The following is a 13544-nucleotide window of genomic DNA, read 5'->3' as shown; positions in this document are numbered from 1 at the left end:
TCAGTTCTTTGGCACTGAGCCTTCTTTATGGTCCAACTCTCACATTTGTATATGACTACTGGAAAAACCATAGCTTTGACTAGATGAACCTTTGTCTGCAAAGTGATGTCTCTTCTTTTTAATATACTGTCTATGTACAGAATGCACAGATGTGAGTAGGATAAGGAAAACACAGAAGTTTCCGTTAAACTGATTTTATGGGTTACCACGCTAATACTTCATGCTTGGGATTCTGTAACCTGCTTTGCTGGCTGCGCAACTTTCAGGGTCTCCCTATTTTAAAGCACTCTACATACTGATGCTAAAATCATCTTTCTTCCCTGCTGATCTGAACATGCCACCATCTGGAGTCCATTTATAGCCTCCAACACTCTTGGGGTAATGTATTTTCCTGAGACCTTCGAGACTCTGCATCTGCTAAGACCTCTGCCTGACTTTCCTCAACCTAGGATAACAGTGTTTGGCTAATCAGAGTTTTGTTCATTCATTTGTTCATCCATCCAGCATTCATTCATGTATGCATTTTTTTTTTTTTTTTGACGTGTAGATGTATGCATTTTTTAACATAGCATCTATGATGTGCTAGGCACTGCAATGGACAGTAGAAGGGAATACAACAGTAAGCCTTCTCTGCCCTCCAAGGTTTTATAACCTCATCTAGGTCTTATATGCACAAGTGGTAAAGTACCTGCATGCCAATGCAGGAGACATAAGAGACATGGGTTCGATCCCTGGGTTGGGACGATCCTCTAGAGAAGGGCATGGTAACCCACTCCAGTATTCTTGCCTGGAGAATTACATGGACTGAAGAGCCTGGTGGGCTACAGTCCATGGGGTCGCAAAGAGTTGGATACGACTGACATGACTTAGCATGCACACACACATGCAATTCAAATACAAGACTAACTGTGATAAGAGAGGTGGTGAAAATAGATTTATAGTTGTAGGTAAACTCTGAGGTTTACCTGAGGAAGAATTAATCCCAATGGGCAGAGCATACAAGACCTCCAGGAGGGGGTACTGTTGAATCTGTGCAAGGACAAATAGATTTCCATAAGCAGAACGGGGAGATGGGACAAGACTGGCTCGGCTTCCTTGCTGTCTGTTGGTCAAGTTAGGTCTCCTATTGCCTTCTCCTTGTGTCTTCTTGGGCATTTGACCACAAAGAATTTTTTTTTTTTAACCAGTGTCCTAAATACTCAAGGGCCTGGTAAACGTGCACACCTGACTTAAAAAAGGAAATTTCCAGCATGATAAGAGTCAATGGCATATGAAAAGGCATAAACAGACAGATTTTGTTTCAAGATTATGAGTGTATAGAAGACAAACTTACAAGGAAGGTCACCCACCCTTATCAGCCGGTCTCTGGTTGGAGCCACCAATGCAAATAGTGTAAGAAAAAAATGTGTCATCCTTGAAGGGAGTATTTGCATGATGCACAGTGCATGATATACTACACAAATAATAGCACAGCATCACACAGGTTTGTCATGAACCATCTGATGGCAGATAGTCCTATTTGTGATTCTCCAAAACTGAAACAAAATGAGTAAGGCTTAACATTTTTAGGTTTGAAGCATGTTTCATTATTTTGTGACTTTTATCTCAATTGCATATTCATTCCATAATAAAACATAAAAATAGTATTAGTATCAGGCACACACTTCTGTGTGGCATTCTCGGCAGAGGCAGGGTGGGCAGAACTGGGTTGCAAGCTCTGATCTCCCACTTCAGCCTTAGTTCTTGGGAAGGTCCCATTCAATCCATCTTGATCATTATATATTAAAGCGTTAGCAGGCTTGAATAGAGAGGCAAAACTGTATTTAGATTTTCTATTTCAAATAGCTGGTAAAGAAATGCAAAACACCTTAAATGGAGAAAAAATGAAAACAAGAGATGTTGGGACGGGATGGGCACCAAGGAGGACTCATCAAAGTCCTGGTAGCTGTGGGGTTAGGAGACGGTATAGCGTTTGACACACGTGTACATTTATGGGGAGATGAGTAGGTACACAGGGAGGGGAAAATGCAAGGGAAAGCCCACCTAGTAGATGCTTTCCTTGGCATTCTGGACAATCATATGGACCACAAAACCTAAAGGAGGAAAACCAAGGTGAGTCATTGCTTCAAATTCCACACAACGAGGACTGGAAAGTCGCACACTGTGTGCTCCAAGGGCCGACTGTCTCTGCTCCTCTCTGTCCTCTGAGCACTCAGCCCCATTCCATCCTTTACTATCAGATATTTGGACCCCAGCATCACTATCGCTCCTGTCCTTTCTCTTGGGCTCCAGCTCATCCTTTGTTCTTGCTGGTCAGATTTTCACTGAGCGGGGTTGGTGGGGGGAGCTTCTAGTTTAGTGAGTTTAACTGCTGTGTAAACAAATCTCTCAAATCAGCTCCCCTTACCTCCTAACTTTTCTAAATCCAGAGCCATTTTTTAAAACAATTTTTTGAATAGGTAGTATGTTTTCATGTTTTTTTTTAAAAAACAACAAAAAAGTTATACTTGAGAAAAATCTCCCTTCTTTTCTTTCCTCATGTAGCTAATTCCAACCACTTGCAAGAAACTTCAGGTTTCTTCACATACATGCAAACAGAAATATAAATTTCCTTTTTTTCTTTTTAATTCATAAAGGAGTATATTTTTTGTGGTTTTCTGAACCATGTGTTTTGGCCATTTACTAGTATGTAACGTGCATGTGTGCTCAGTCACTTCTCCCACCAACTCTTTGCAATCCTATTGACTGTGGCCTGTCAGGCTCCTCCGTCCATGGGATTCTTCAGGCAAGAATACTGGAGTGGGTTGCCATGCCCTCCTCCAGGGGATCTTCCTGACCCAGGGATTGAACCTGCATCTGTATGTAACAAATATCTCTAAACTGAGGGGCTTAAAATAATTTGTTGCTAACTCTCATAGTTTGGTGTGTTGATTGGGCTCAACTGTGTAGTTCTTGCTTTGGCTTCTCACTGTGGTTATGGTCAGATGTGGGCTAGTACAGGGGTCATGGAAAGGCTTGACTGGGTTGGAGGTTCCAAATGGCTGGCAATTATGTTGGCTGTTGGATGGGAGCTCAGTTGCCAGAGAACCTCTGTATAGACTGGGCTTTTCACAAGAAGCTGGTCTCTGAGTGGGAGCATCCCAAGAGATCTGGAAGTGAAAGATACCAGCTTAATTAAGGGCAACTTACAGAATTGGCACTGTTAGGTCTGCTGGATTCTGTTGGCAAAATGGTCTCAGGGCTAGCCCAGGCTCAAGGAGATGGAGAAAGAAACCCTGTTCTCTTCATGGGAGAGTAGGAAGATTGTATTGCAGAAGATCTTGAGGTTAGGAGATACTATGTTGGCCATTTTGGTAAAATACAATCTGTATCACCATCTGAAGTACCTTTCTACCCCTTCTAACACATGTCCAAGGCCTGAGGAGCATTCTTTTTTAAGGTCTAACATCTGACCTCTCCCTTTTTCCACCAACTCTACTCATTCAAGCCCACATCCTTTTGTAGTTAGGCGAATGCCAGAGTCCCTGGTATCCCGCTTTCCTTCACTGCAAATAGCCAATGAAACTTTCTTAACGTTGGTGTTTACATAAACTTTAGCTTTAATGATGTCATTCTCCTAAGTAAAAACCAGATCTGATATCCCCAGTGGTTTTGTTTGACCTGTGCAAAGCTGGCATATATAGGATTTGCTTTTTTTTAACTTTCAGCATTGCAAAATCAGGAGATCCAGATGAAGCTCCTTTTGAAAAACTACGTCCTTATATGTAGTAAAATCGGATTTTTTGACTAATATGTTCTAGATACTGAACAAAAGGGAACAATGCTCAGGCTCTTGTGGGATTTAATGGACAGTAGGGAAAATAGATAAATAACATAGAAAGACTGATGGATGGCAACACTGCAAGGTTAAAAAGCAGATAGGGCAGGAGGCAGATGGGAAGGGCTACAATTTCAAATCACATGGTCATGGATGACCTCACTGAAATGGAGACATTTCAGTTAAAAAACTTAAAGAGTAGAGGAAGGGTAACAGGAAATTCTAGAACTTTGCTTTCCAGTAGAGTAGCCCACAACCATATGTGGCTATCTTAATTTGTATTAATTAAAATTAAATAAAATTAAAAATTCAGTTTTTCAGGCACAGTAGCCATATTTCCAGTGCTCAAAAGTCACCTATGGCTAGTGGCTACAAAGCAGATATAGAACATTCCCACCATTACAGAGTTCTACTGGACAGCATTTCAGAGGTGGGGTATTCCAGGCTGAGGGGACAGCAAGTGCAAAGGTCCTGGGGTGGGGGAGCGGGTGGAACACTGTGGTACTGCTCTTCTGCTCACACATTCCTGCTATGCCCTACTGGCTGTCTTATACCGTAGCTGTATGGCAGTTGTCATTTAGCACCTTACCCCAAGCCAACTTTCCAAAGGCCTTTGCTGATATTAAGTTTTAGACCTTTGGTCAATGCCATAGAATCTATGGGGTCAAGTCCCAGACTCCCTGATCTTGCACTGAGAAACTCTGTGAAAGAGCATGAAGTCCAAGGATCTAGACCAGGAGTTTGAACACGCGTGTTCTGTTTTAGAGCAGAGTAGGTTCATGGTGTGATTCAAAGGGTGTTCTCAGGGGTAACATGGCACAAGCATCCACTCACTAGAGAGATTGTTGGCCACAAGTGTCCTGGAGTGCCTTTACTGGACCAGGACCAAAGGTCTAGTGGACTTTTAGCTGGTATTTCAGGAGGAAATCTGGACTATGGAGTATGACATTGGTTTTTGTTTTTTTTAGTTCCTAAGTCATGTCCAACTCTTGTGACTCCATGGACTGTAGCCTGCCAGGCTCCTCTGTCCATGGGATTTCCCAGGCAAGAATACTGGAGTGGGTTGCCATTTCCTTCTCCAGGGGATCTTCCTGGCCCAGGAATTGAACCCCGGTCTCCTGCACTGCAGGCAAATTCTTTACTGATTGAGCCATGAGGGAAGCCCACGACATTGGGGCTCAAGGCAATACCTAATTACCAGTGGGAGCAGAAGTATTTAAACATTATATAAGCCGGTATACTCTTATATGGTCCATACAAGTGAAATTTCAGCCTTGAATAAATATATGTAATAGGTATTTGGAAACTGTAATGTCTGATAGAGTTTATTGCCGTGCCCTTTCCAGTAAACACACACAGCTTTCGGTGACAGGATGTAAGGCGTCCACTATGTCACCAGCATCTATTCTGACATTTTCTCCTCCTCCATCACAGGATCCCTTTTTCTCACCAGTAGGACACATTCAGGGCCCAATAGGTTCTGTGTTCTACCACCATGGTGTTTTTTTCATGTTTTTCCTTCTTGCTTGAAGGAGCCACATTCTCTTTTCTGCCTGATTGAATCGTCTGCACTCAGCTTGAGGGCACAGCTTAAACTCCCTTCATCAACTTTTCTTTGCCCGGGCCAGAAGCATTTCCCTGTTCCTGTGAGCTGCAGTGCTCATTATTCACACTCAGTTGGCAATCACCAAGACTACAACGCAATATCTTTGTTTTTTTTTATATATGTATTTAGTCCTGGGTCAAGTCTTAAGTTTGAGCAAACTCTGGGAGGTAGTGAAGGACAGGGAAGCCTGGTGTGCTGCAGTCCATGGGGTCAGAGAGTCAGGCACGACTTAGCAACTGAACAAGTCTTAAGATCCTTGAAGGCAGAGTTCACATGTCATTCTTTTTTCCTTGCATGGTCATATTTCCATATATATTTGCCAGGCGTCTTCCATATGAGGGCTGAGGGTACAGTGGTAAACCAACATAAACCAACAAAGGGCCCCGATTCCCTGTAATCCTTGGTTGTCAACTTTATTTTTTCTAAGGTGAGTAAGGTTATTCAGTTCTTGCAAGTCTTAGGCAAAGATAGGAGCCCTGTGTCCTACTGATAAGGAGTAAAACTACTGGCTGCCCCTTGCTGAAGACAGATTGATCTGGGAGGTGAAGGTTCACAGCCATCTGGACGTTAAGGCCCTGTTGGAAGAGTCTCGCTGCCAGGGCTCCACTATTCCTGCCTCCTGGAATGGTGTAAACAATGATTCACACCACGGTAGGCCTTTACGCTTTACCAAGCACATTCATCACATGCATTAGGCTTTCAGGGAAGGTCAGGTTCCAACTTGTTAACAGAGAATCACCTCCAGGTCACCAGACTTGCATCTATTTTGCTCAACACCTATCATAATGAACAAAAGTTTTAGACTTTAATGATGAATGTGCCAAAGAGAGGACAGCGTGGGGCTGTTTGATTTGTAGCAGAATACAGAGCCTGTTTTGAAGTTCTTAGGCGAAAACCATTTCTGGGAAGACTGATTACGATTTGAGACCAGGCGGTGAAGAGAAAAAAAAAAAAACAAAAAACCACCTTGTGCGCCTGGGCGGGGTGGTGGTGTTCCCCACTGCCTGGCTCACTGGGGTCGAAGTTCAGGTCGAGCCCGGCATGCAGGAAAAGGGGTGAAGCGGGACTTTTCAGCCTACAGGGAGTAGGGGGAAGGGCCGGGCAGTGGAGTGGGTTTGGTGGCGGCTTCTGGGAACCCCGCACCTGCGGAGGAGACGGTGCTCAAGGTTCGGGGAGGGGCTGCGGGGGCCGGGTCCGCAGGCGGAGGTGTGCCGCGGCGAAGGCGGGGCGGGGCGGGGCCGGGCGCACCTGGGCGGAGAGGGGGAGGCGCGCGGGGCTGAGCCGGGCGGGGGCCGCGGCGCGCGCCAATGGGCAGCGGCTGGCAGCGCGCCCCGCGCCCGAGCCGCAGTCGCGCCCTCTTGCTGCCTGGCGAAGGCGCGGACGGCGCGCGGAGGCGAGCGCGGGGAAGAGCCGCCGGCGCCACAGCCGCCGTCAGGGCATGAGGATGGCCGTGGGCTCCGTCAAGATGCAGCCACCGTGCGAGAGCCCGGCCCTGGCCGCGGTGGCGGCCGTGGCGGCGGCGGACGGCGCCCTGCGCCGCAGCCCTAGCGCGCGCGAGCCGGAGCGCGAGCAGCTGCCGGTGCCGCCGCGGCCGCGGCTGCGGGACCTGCCGGCGCTGCTGCGGAGCGGGCTCACCCTGCGGAGGAAGCGCAGCGCCGCTGGGGGCCGGGTGAGTGGCCGGGTCTTGCGCCGCCGGAATGGGCGTGGGAGGCGCACACGTGGAGCCCGCGCCCACCCACCGGGGCGGCCATGGAGGGCATCTGGAAGTTGGGGAGGTGCCGGGAGTGGGGCCCTTGTGCCGGACTAGGCAGAAGAGGGGCCCTGGAAGGCGGGGTCGTGGGGTGACCCCCGCGGAGCGGCGGTTTCCCTCTCCCCTAGGTGCACCTGACTTAGCCCAAGCGCACCTGGATTCTGGCAGCCGGACCGTGAGCATCGCCGGAAGAAGGGCCGTTTGCCTTTCTCCAGAGGGGGAGCTGCAGGTGTCCGGTGCCCAACGGCCGGCCCTGTCCCGACAGCGAGCCCAAGGCCCCACGCGCGGGACCTCAGTTTTCAGGAGGCATGAGACGTGTGCACTGCTGTCGGGCGCCTCGCTGCAAGCTTTGGGCACCGACACTGGCTCTGGCCGCCGCCACGGCCGAGGGACCGACGCCGGAGTTGGAAGTTCCGGGGCGATCTTTAGCTCCTGGGCTCTCCAGTCGCCAGCACTTAGTTCTCGGTGACGCCGCCAGAATCTTAAATATTGACTTCCTGCTAGTGTGTTCGGTAGGATTTCCTGGTGGAGGAGTGTCCCTTCTTGGGTTCTAAGTGCATCTAATGTCCCGAGCAGGTCGGACATGTTTTGTGGTTAAGAGAAGCGGGACAGCCTGGGATCTCTCATAAGTCACTCAGTAGGCACTACTGACTTACGGGTGTCCCTGCTCACCGGGGCCTTGGGCACCTTTGGGAAGTTTTACTTTGCTTTAAAAATTTTTGCATCATTAAGGAGACTTTACCGAGAAGGCACCACAAGGTAGATATTTTGGTTTGTAATTTTAAATTGTTTCATATCTGGTCAAGTTGAGATTTTTAAGAACCTCATTTTTAATTTGTAATAAAAGTTTACAGCTTGATTTTTTAAAAAAAAAAAAGTCAACAAACTGCAAGCACCTGTTAATAAAGGTCTTAAATAATTGAAAAATAAAAAAAATAAAAAGAAGTCATAGTTGTCGGCCTTAAAAGATCTTGCTGGGGGACTTCCAGCTCTTGAAAGACAGGTTTATGAAACTTGAGTGTTAGGGAGAAACACTGGGTTTGGTATGGCTTCCTTTGGGCAGGAAATGGTCTGAATTAATGTTGAGTCTTTGGCCTTTCTAGGCTGTGTACCTCCTTCCCTAAGAATTCTTCCCACATAGAGATGACTGTACATAATCTACCTTAGAAGGATGTTTTGAGGATTAGCTGAGCAGTAATAGGACCATCTTTAGGTCAAATGACCAGGGGGGTTTAGGAATTAGCGCAGATGACCTTACCGTGTGGCGTACAGGGTTACCTACAAAGAAAGTGAGGAAATGTATCCCAAAGATATGATAGCTAAATAAACACAAAAATCAGAGTTAGAGACTTTCCAGGAGTCTAGGGGAAAGTAGGTCAAATTATATTCCTGTTATCCTTGACAGTTACTTTTACACTGCACAGAATCCTGAGGACATGAGGGCAGCCAGGCAGTCTGTGAGGAGGATTGCCCAGGGTTTCTGCGTAAATAGATCTGGAGTGTTCATCTGCACAGAGGCTAGAATTTCTCCCTGTCTGGGATGATGTTGTGGTGTACCTTGCCAAAATACATATTACTCATTAATTATTCTGAGTGTGGTTACTTCAAATAAGGTATACTTTATTAGCCCTTCTTTGGTTCTAATATTGTATTAGTTCTCCTTGTGACATTCCAAATACATTTCATAAGTGCATGGCCAGTTTTTTGTTTTTTTTTTTTTTTAAACTGGGGGAAGATTGTCAAGTTTTCCAACATTGGAAACCCATAATTTTCAACCGTTTTCCCTCCTTTGGCTCTGGAACCACCTTTGTGATCATGGAACCTTCCCATCAAAGGAGTTGGAAAGGGTTTGAAAAAAAGAGAAAAATAGGTGAAATATGTATTAGCTTGTTCAGGCTACCATAAAAAAAAATACCATAGACTGGGGACTTACATAACAGAAACATATTTTCTCACAGTTTTGGAGGCTGAGAAGTGCAAGATCAAGGTGCCAGCATATTTAGTTTCTGGTGCGAACACCTCCTGGCCGGTAGACAGCCACCTTCCCTCTGTGTCCTGATGTGACCATTCCTTGGTGCCTCTCTCTCTTTTTTTAAACTGGAATATAGTTGATATACAATATGATGTTAGTTTCAGGCGTGCCACATACTGATTGGTATTTGCATACATTAGACAATGATGTGATGATGTGAGTCTGGTTACCATCTGTTCCCACACGAAGTTACTACAGTATTATTGACCATATTCCGTATGCTGTATATGACATCCTCATGGCTTATTTATTTTACAACTGGAGGCTTATACCTCATACTCCTGTTCACCTGTTTTGTGCCACCCCCATCACTTGTTTATTCTCTGTATCTTTGCTTTCATTTTGTTTTGGTTTTTACATTCCATATGTACGTGAGATCATCCAGTATGTTTTTCTCTAACTTATTTCACTTAACAATACCCTCTAGATCCATCCATGTTGTCACCAATGGTAAGAATTCATTTTTTTTTAATGGCTGAGTAATCTTTCATTATACGTATATACCCCATCTTATTTATCCATTCACCCATCAGTGGACACTTCACTTACTTCCATATCTTGGCCATTGTAAATAGCGTGGCAGAGAGCATGGGGGTGCATATATCTTTTCCAATTAGGGCTTTCGTTTCCTTTGGATAAGTACCCACATGTGAGATTCCTGGATCATATGGTAGTTCTATTTTTAATTTTTTGAGGGATCTTCATACTGTTTTCCATAGTGACTCTGTCAGTTATAATCGTAACCAGTGGTATGGGAGGATTCCCTTTTCTGTGTATCCTCACCAGCACTTGTTGTTTGCTGTCTTTTTGATGATAGTCATTCTGACAGGTGTGAGGTGATACCTCATTGTGGTTTTGGATTGCATTTCCCTGATGATTAGTGATGTTTAGCATCTTTTCATATGCCTGTTGGCCATCTGCTTGTCTTCTTTGGAAAAATGTCCCTTCAGGTCCTCTGCCCATTTTTTTTTTTAATGGGGTTATTTTTGTTTTTGATGTTGAGTTGTTTGAGTTGTTCGCATATTTTAGATCGATTCCTTGTTGGGTATATCATTTGCAAATAATTTACATACTCCCATTCAGTAAGCTGCCTTTTCATTTTGTTGATGGATTCTTTCACTGTGAAAAAGCCTTTTAGTTTGATGTAGTCCCTTTTGTTTATTTTTTCTTTTGTTTCCCTTGCCTGAGGAGACAGATCCAAAAAGTATTGCTAGACTGATAGAAGAGTGTACTGCCTATGTTTTCTTCTAGGAGTTTTATGGTTTCAGATCTTATGTTTGTAAGTCCTTATCCATTTTGAGTTTGTTTTTGTATATGGTGTGAGAAAGTGGTCCAGTTTGATTCTTTTGCCTGTAGCTTTCCCAACACTATTTATTGAAGAGGCTGTCTTTTCTCTGTCGTATATTCCTCGTTTGTCATAGATTAATGCACCGTATAAGCATGGGTTTATTTCTGAGTTCTCGATTCTGTTTTTGTGCCAGTACCACATTATTTTGATATAGGTACTGTATCAGTTTTTGTACCAGTTTTTGTACCAGTACCATACCATTTTGATGACTGTAACTTTGCAAAATAAATTGTTTGAAATCAGGGTGTGTGATACCTGGAGTTTTGTTCTCTCTCTTAAAACTGCTTTGACTATTTGGAATCTTTTGTGTTTTCATGCAAATTTTAGAATTTTTTTGTTCTGATTCTTCTGTCTCTCTCCTTTTCTTATAAGGCCACTAATTCCATCATGGAGACACCACCCTCATGGCCTGTCTCACCCTTAGTACCTCCCTCAGGCCCTCCAAATACCAGCATCTTGGGGCTTATGGCTTCAACATTAATTTTGGGGGAACACAAATATTCAATCCACAACAGAAGTGTTTGAAGGAAAGAGAAAAACACAAGCAGTGTGTATCAAACCAGTGGGTGACTGGTAAACACCTGGGGTCGTGTGGTGAGCCCCTTGGTTAGGGCAGGGATACCAATGCAAGTAAATCATGGCTTAGCTCTTTCTGTGGACCTTCAGTTTTGTATGTCATGAGCTGTACTTCCAGATTACAGCTGAGTGATTATAGGGACAAGTTAGCACAGATTCATTACTACTGGTAAGAAAGTAGCTTTGTGCATTACACAAGTTGGTAGGAAAGTTTGCAGCTTCTGTATTGACCAAGATCTGATTTAGGAATCTGTGTGGCCCTTGCCCATGCTGCCTTGGGCTCTCACAGATCTTAACAATCTGACATCAACTGTCATCAGATAAGCTCTTTGTGAGTTGTGTTGCCCAACCCAGGTGGCTTGTAGGCTGTCTCTTACTGGGAAAATGTAAGCTGACATTTGCTTGTTACTATAGAACTCCTGGTTCCTTGGTTCAGTCACTTATTGTCATAATGAATTCAGAATGCAAGTTGATTAAGGCTCTTTAGTTGATTAAGGCTCTTTAGGCTAAGTGGAATGACTAGATTTTTCTTAACTACCTCCTAAAAAATCACTGGTAAAATAAGGCACAGATTGAATTTACATCAAAACCATTTAATTTTCTTTTTTAACTTTGTGTTGTGGACATTTTGAGAGAACAATGTAATTACTTCCTACCTTTAGCTATTAACACTTTACCAATTTTGTTTCACTTATTTCTCTTTTCCCCACTTTTCTTTTGTGGGGGACTGGTGTATTTTAAAACAAAATGCTAAATATTATGTCATCTGTCTCATTAGTGTTTTCAGTTTACATCTCTGATAAGGACTTTGTTCCTTAAAAAAAAAAAGTTGTGTGCCTTTCTTGTCTAAAATTTTTAATAATAATTCCTTAACATAATTCCCATATTTAATTTTTCTCAGAGATGTCTTTTCACTTATGATTGGTTACAACCAGAAATTAAGGTCCACGTGTTGTGTTTGGTTGTTAGGTTTTCAAGTCTATTTTATTTTATAACCATCTCCTCCCCCTGCTTCTTTTTTCATGCCTTTGATGTGATGGAGATAGCAGGTCATTTGTCAAGTAGAATGTCCACTTCTGGGGTCACTTCTTACTTGTGATGTTGTCTAGTTTGTTCATTTATTTTCCATGTTTCCTGTAACCTGGCAGTGAGATGTAGTGGCTTGATTAGATTCAGACTTAAGAGCAAGCATTCTTGGTAGGTATTACTGTGTATGATCTGTTGCATCACGTCACTAGAGACGTGATGCCTGAATGTGTCCCTGTTTGAGATACCAAGAGTGATTAGTGGGTTCAGGTGGGGTCAACTTATCTTTCTACCTTTCACCTAATGATTGTAACATCCTTGATAGTTGTAAGCCAGATCCATTTCATTAGAGGTTGCAAAATGATGATCTAAATCTATCATTCCTCTTGCATTTATCAGTTGGAATTCTGTCTATAAAGAATTTACTCTCAAAAAGAAAAAATAAAAATTTACCCTCATGAACTACTTGGGTCTTCTGAAAAAAAAAAAAAAAAATTGCATAGGAAGGACAGGGGAAAGTCTTGATTTTTTTCCCTTTTATCAATTTTCTGAGTTATGATTTAATGCCCTAACAACCAGTGAGTTTTTTTCTTTTTCAAGTATCAGTAAGAGCTTGTATTTGTTTGTAATTTGTTTGTAAATACATTACATTTGTAATGTATTTGTTTCAGTCCATTGAAGGCAATATTCTTTTTGATGCTCAGTTTATGTTTATCTCCTGCGTACTTCTTACAAGGCCCTAGTAGTCTCTGATACCTTTCTTCCTTTTCAGCACAAGTTATTCTAAGCATATCTTTTTCCATTTCCTGCTCCAGACTCCAAATCAGCCATTTTCTCAAGGAGTACTGATTTTTTTTCTTCTGAAACCCATTCATGTCCCTCAACTTCTGCCTCTCATAGTGGTTGAGTTTTTTTTTTAACCTTCTTTTTAAGTCTTTCATCTTAAATTTTTGTTTCATTAAAAATTCTTCTCATCAGGCTGTTTCTAAGACTGTCATTTTTTCCCTCTAATGAAATAACTGGTAGCTACATTCCCTCTTTCTATATATACTGTCGGAGTGCTGGGGCTGCCTTATTTTGGGCTTTGGCTGCTGGGATATTTTCTGCAGTGTTCCACCACTTTCTTTATCTCCTTGAAATCTGTTTCATTTACCTCAGTCAGAATGGTTCACTGGTTGTGCCAGTTTGACTGTTCACCCAAGTCTTCCTGTGATCCTCAGCCTTTGGATCAGTCTTCTCTGCCTTGACCTCTTCCCTTCAGCCACCCTTCACTCAGGCAGGGTCTCAGTGGCTCTTCAGACTTGAGAAACTGGAAGTTCTCTCTTTTTCATTTATAGTCTGTACCTTGATGCATGCGTGTGTGATCAGTCATGTCCAGCTATTTGCAAC

General features: G+C 43.6%; 1 protein-coding gene across 2 annotated transcripts in view; it reads left to right on the top strand.

The window, feature by feature from the left end:
* Window positions 1–6732: 6732 nt before the first annotated feature.
* The window catches only part of RAPGEF5 (Rap guanine nucleotide exchange factor 5), a 232373-nt gene continuing 225561 nt past the window's right edge, over window positions 6733–13544 (top strand). The window contains exon 1 of one of the 2 annotated variants that reach the window (XM_043462812.1): window positions 6733–7092. In XM_043462812.1, the coding sequence (XP_043318747.1) occupies window positions 6862–7092 (231 nt within the window). In that variant the 5' untranslated portion in view covers window positions 6733–6861. The remainder of the gene's footprint in view (window positions 7093–13544) is intronic. The other variant, XM_043462811.1, reaches the window with a different exon arrangement.

The sequence above is a fragment of the Cervus canadensis genome, chromosome 3 (genome assembly GCF_019320065.1).
Source record: "Cervus canadensis isolate Bull #8, Minnesota chromosome 3, ASM1932006v1, whole genome shotgun sequence".
Lineage (NCBI taxonomy): Eukaryota > Metazoa > Chordata > Mammalia > Artiodactyla > Cervidae > Cervus > Cervus canadensis.
The sequence above is the reverse complement of the archived record's forward strand: the minus strand, read 5'-3'. Positions and strand labels throughout refer to the sequence as shown.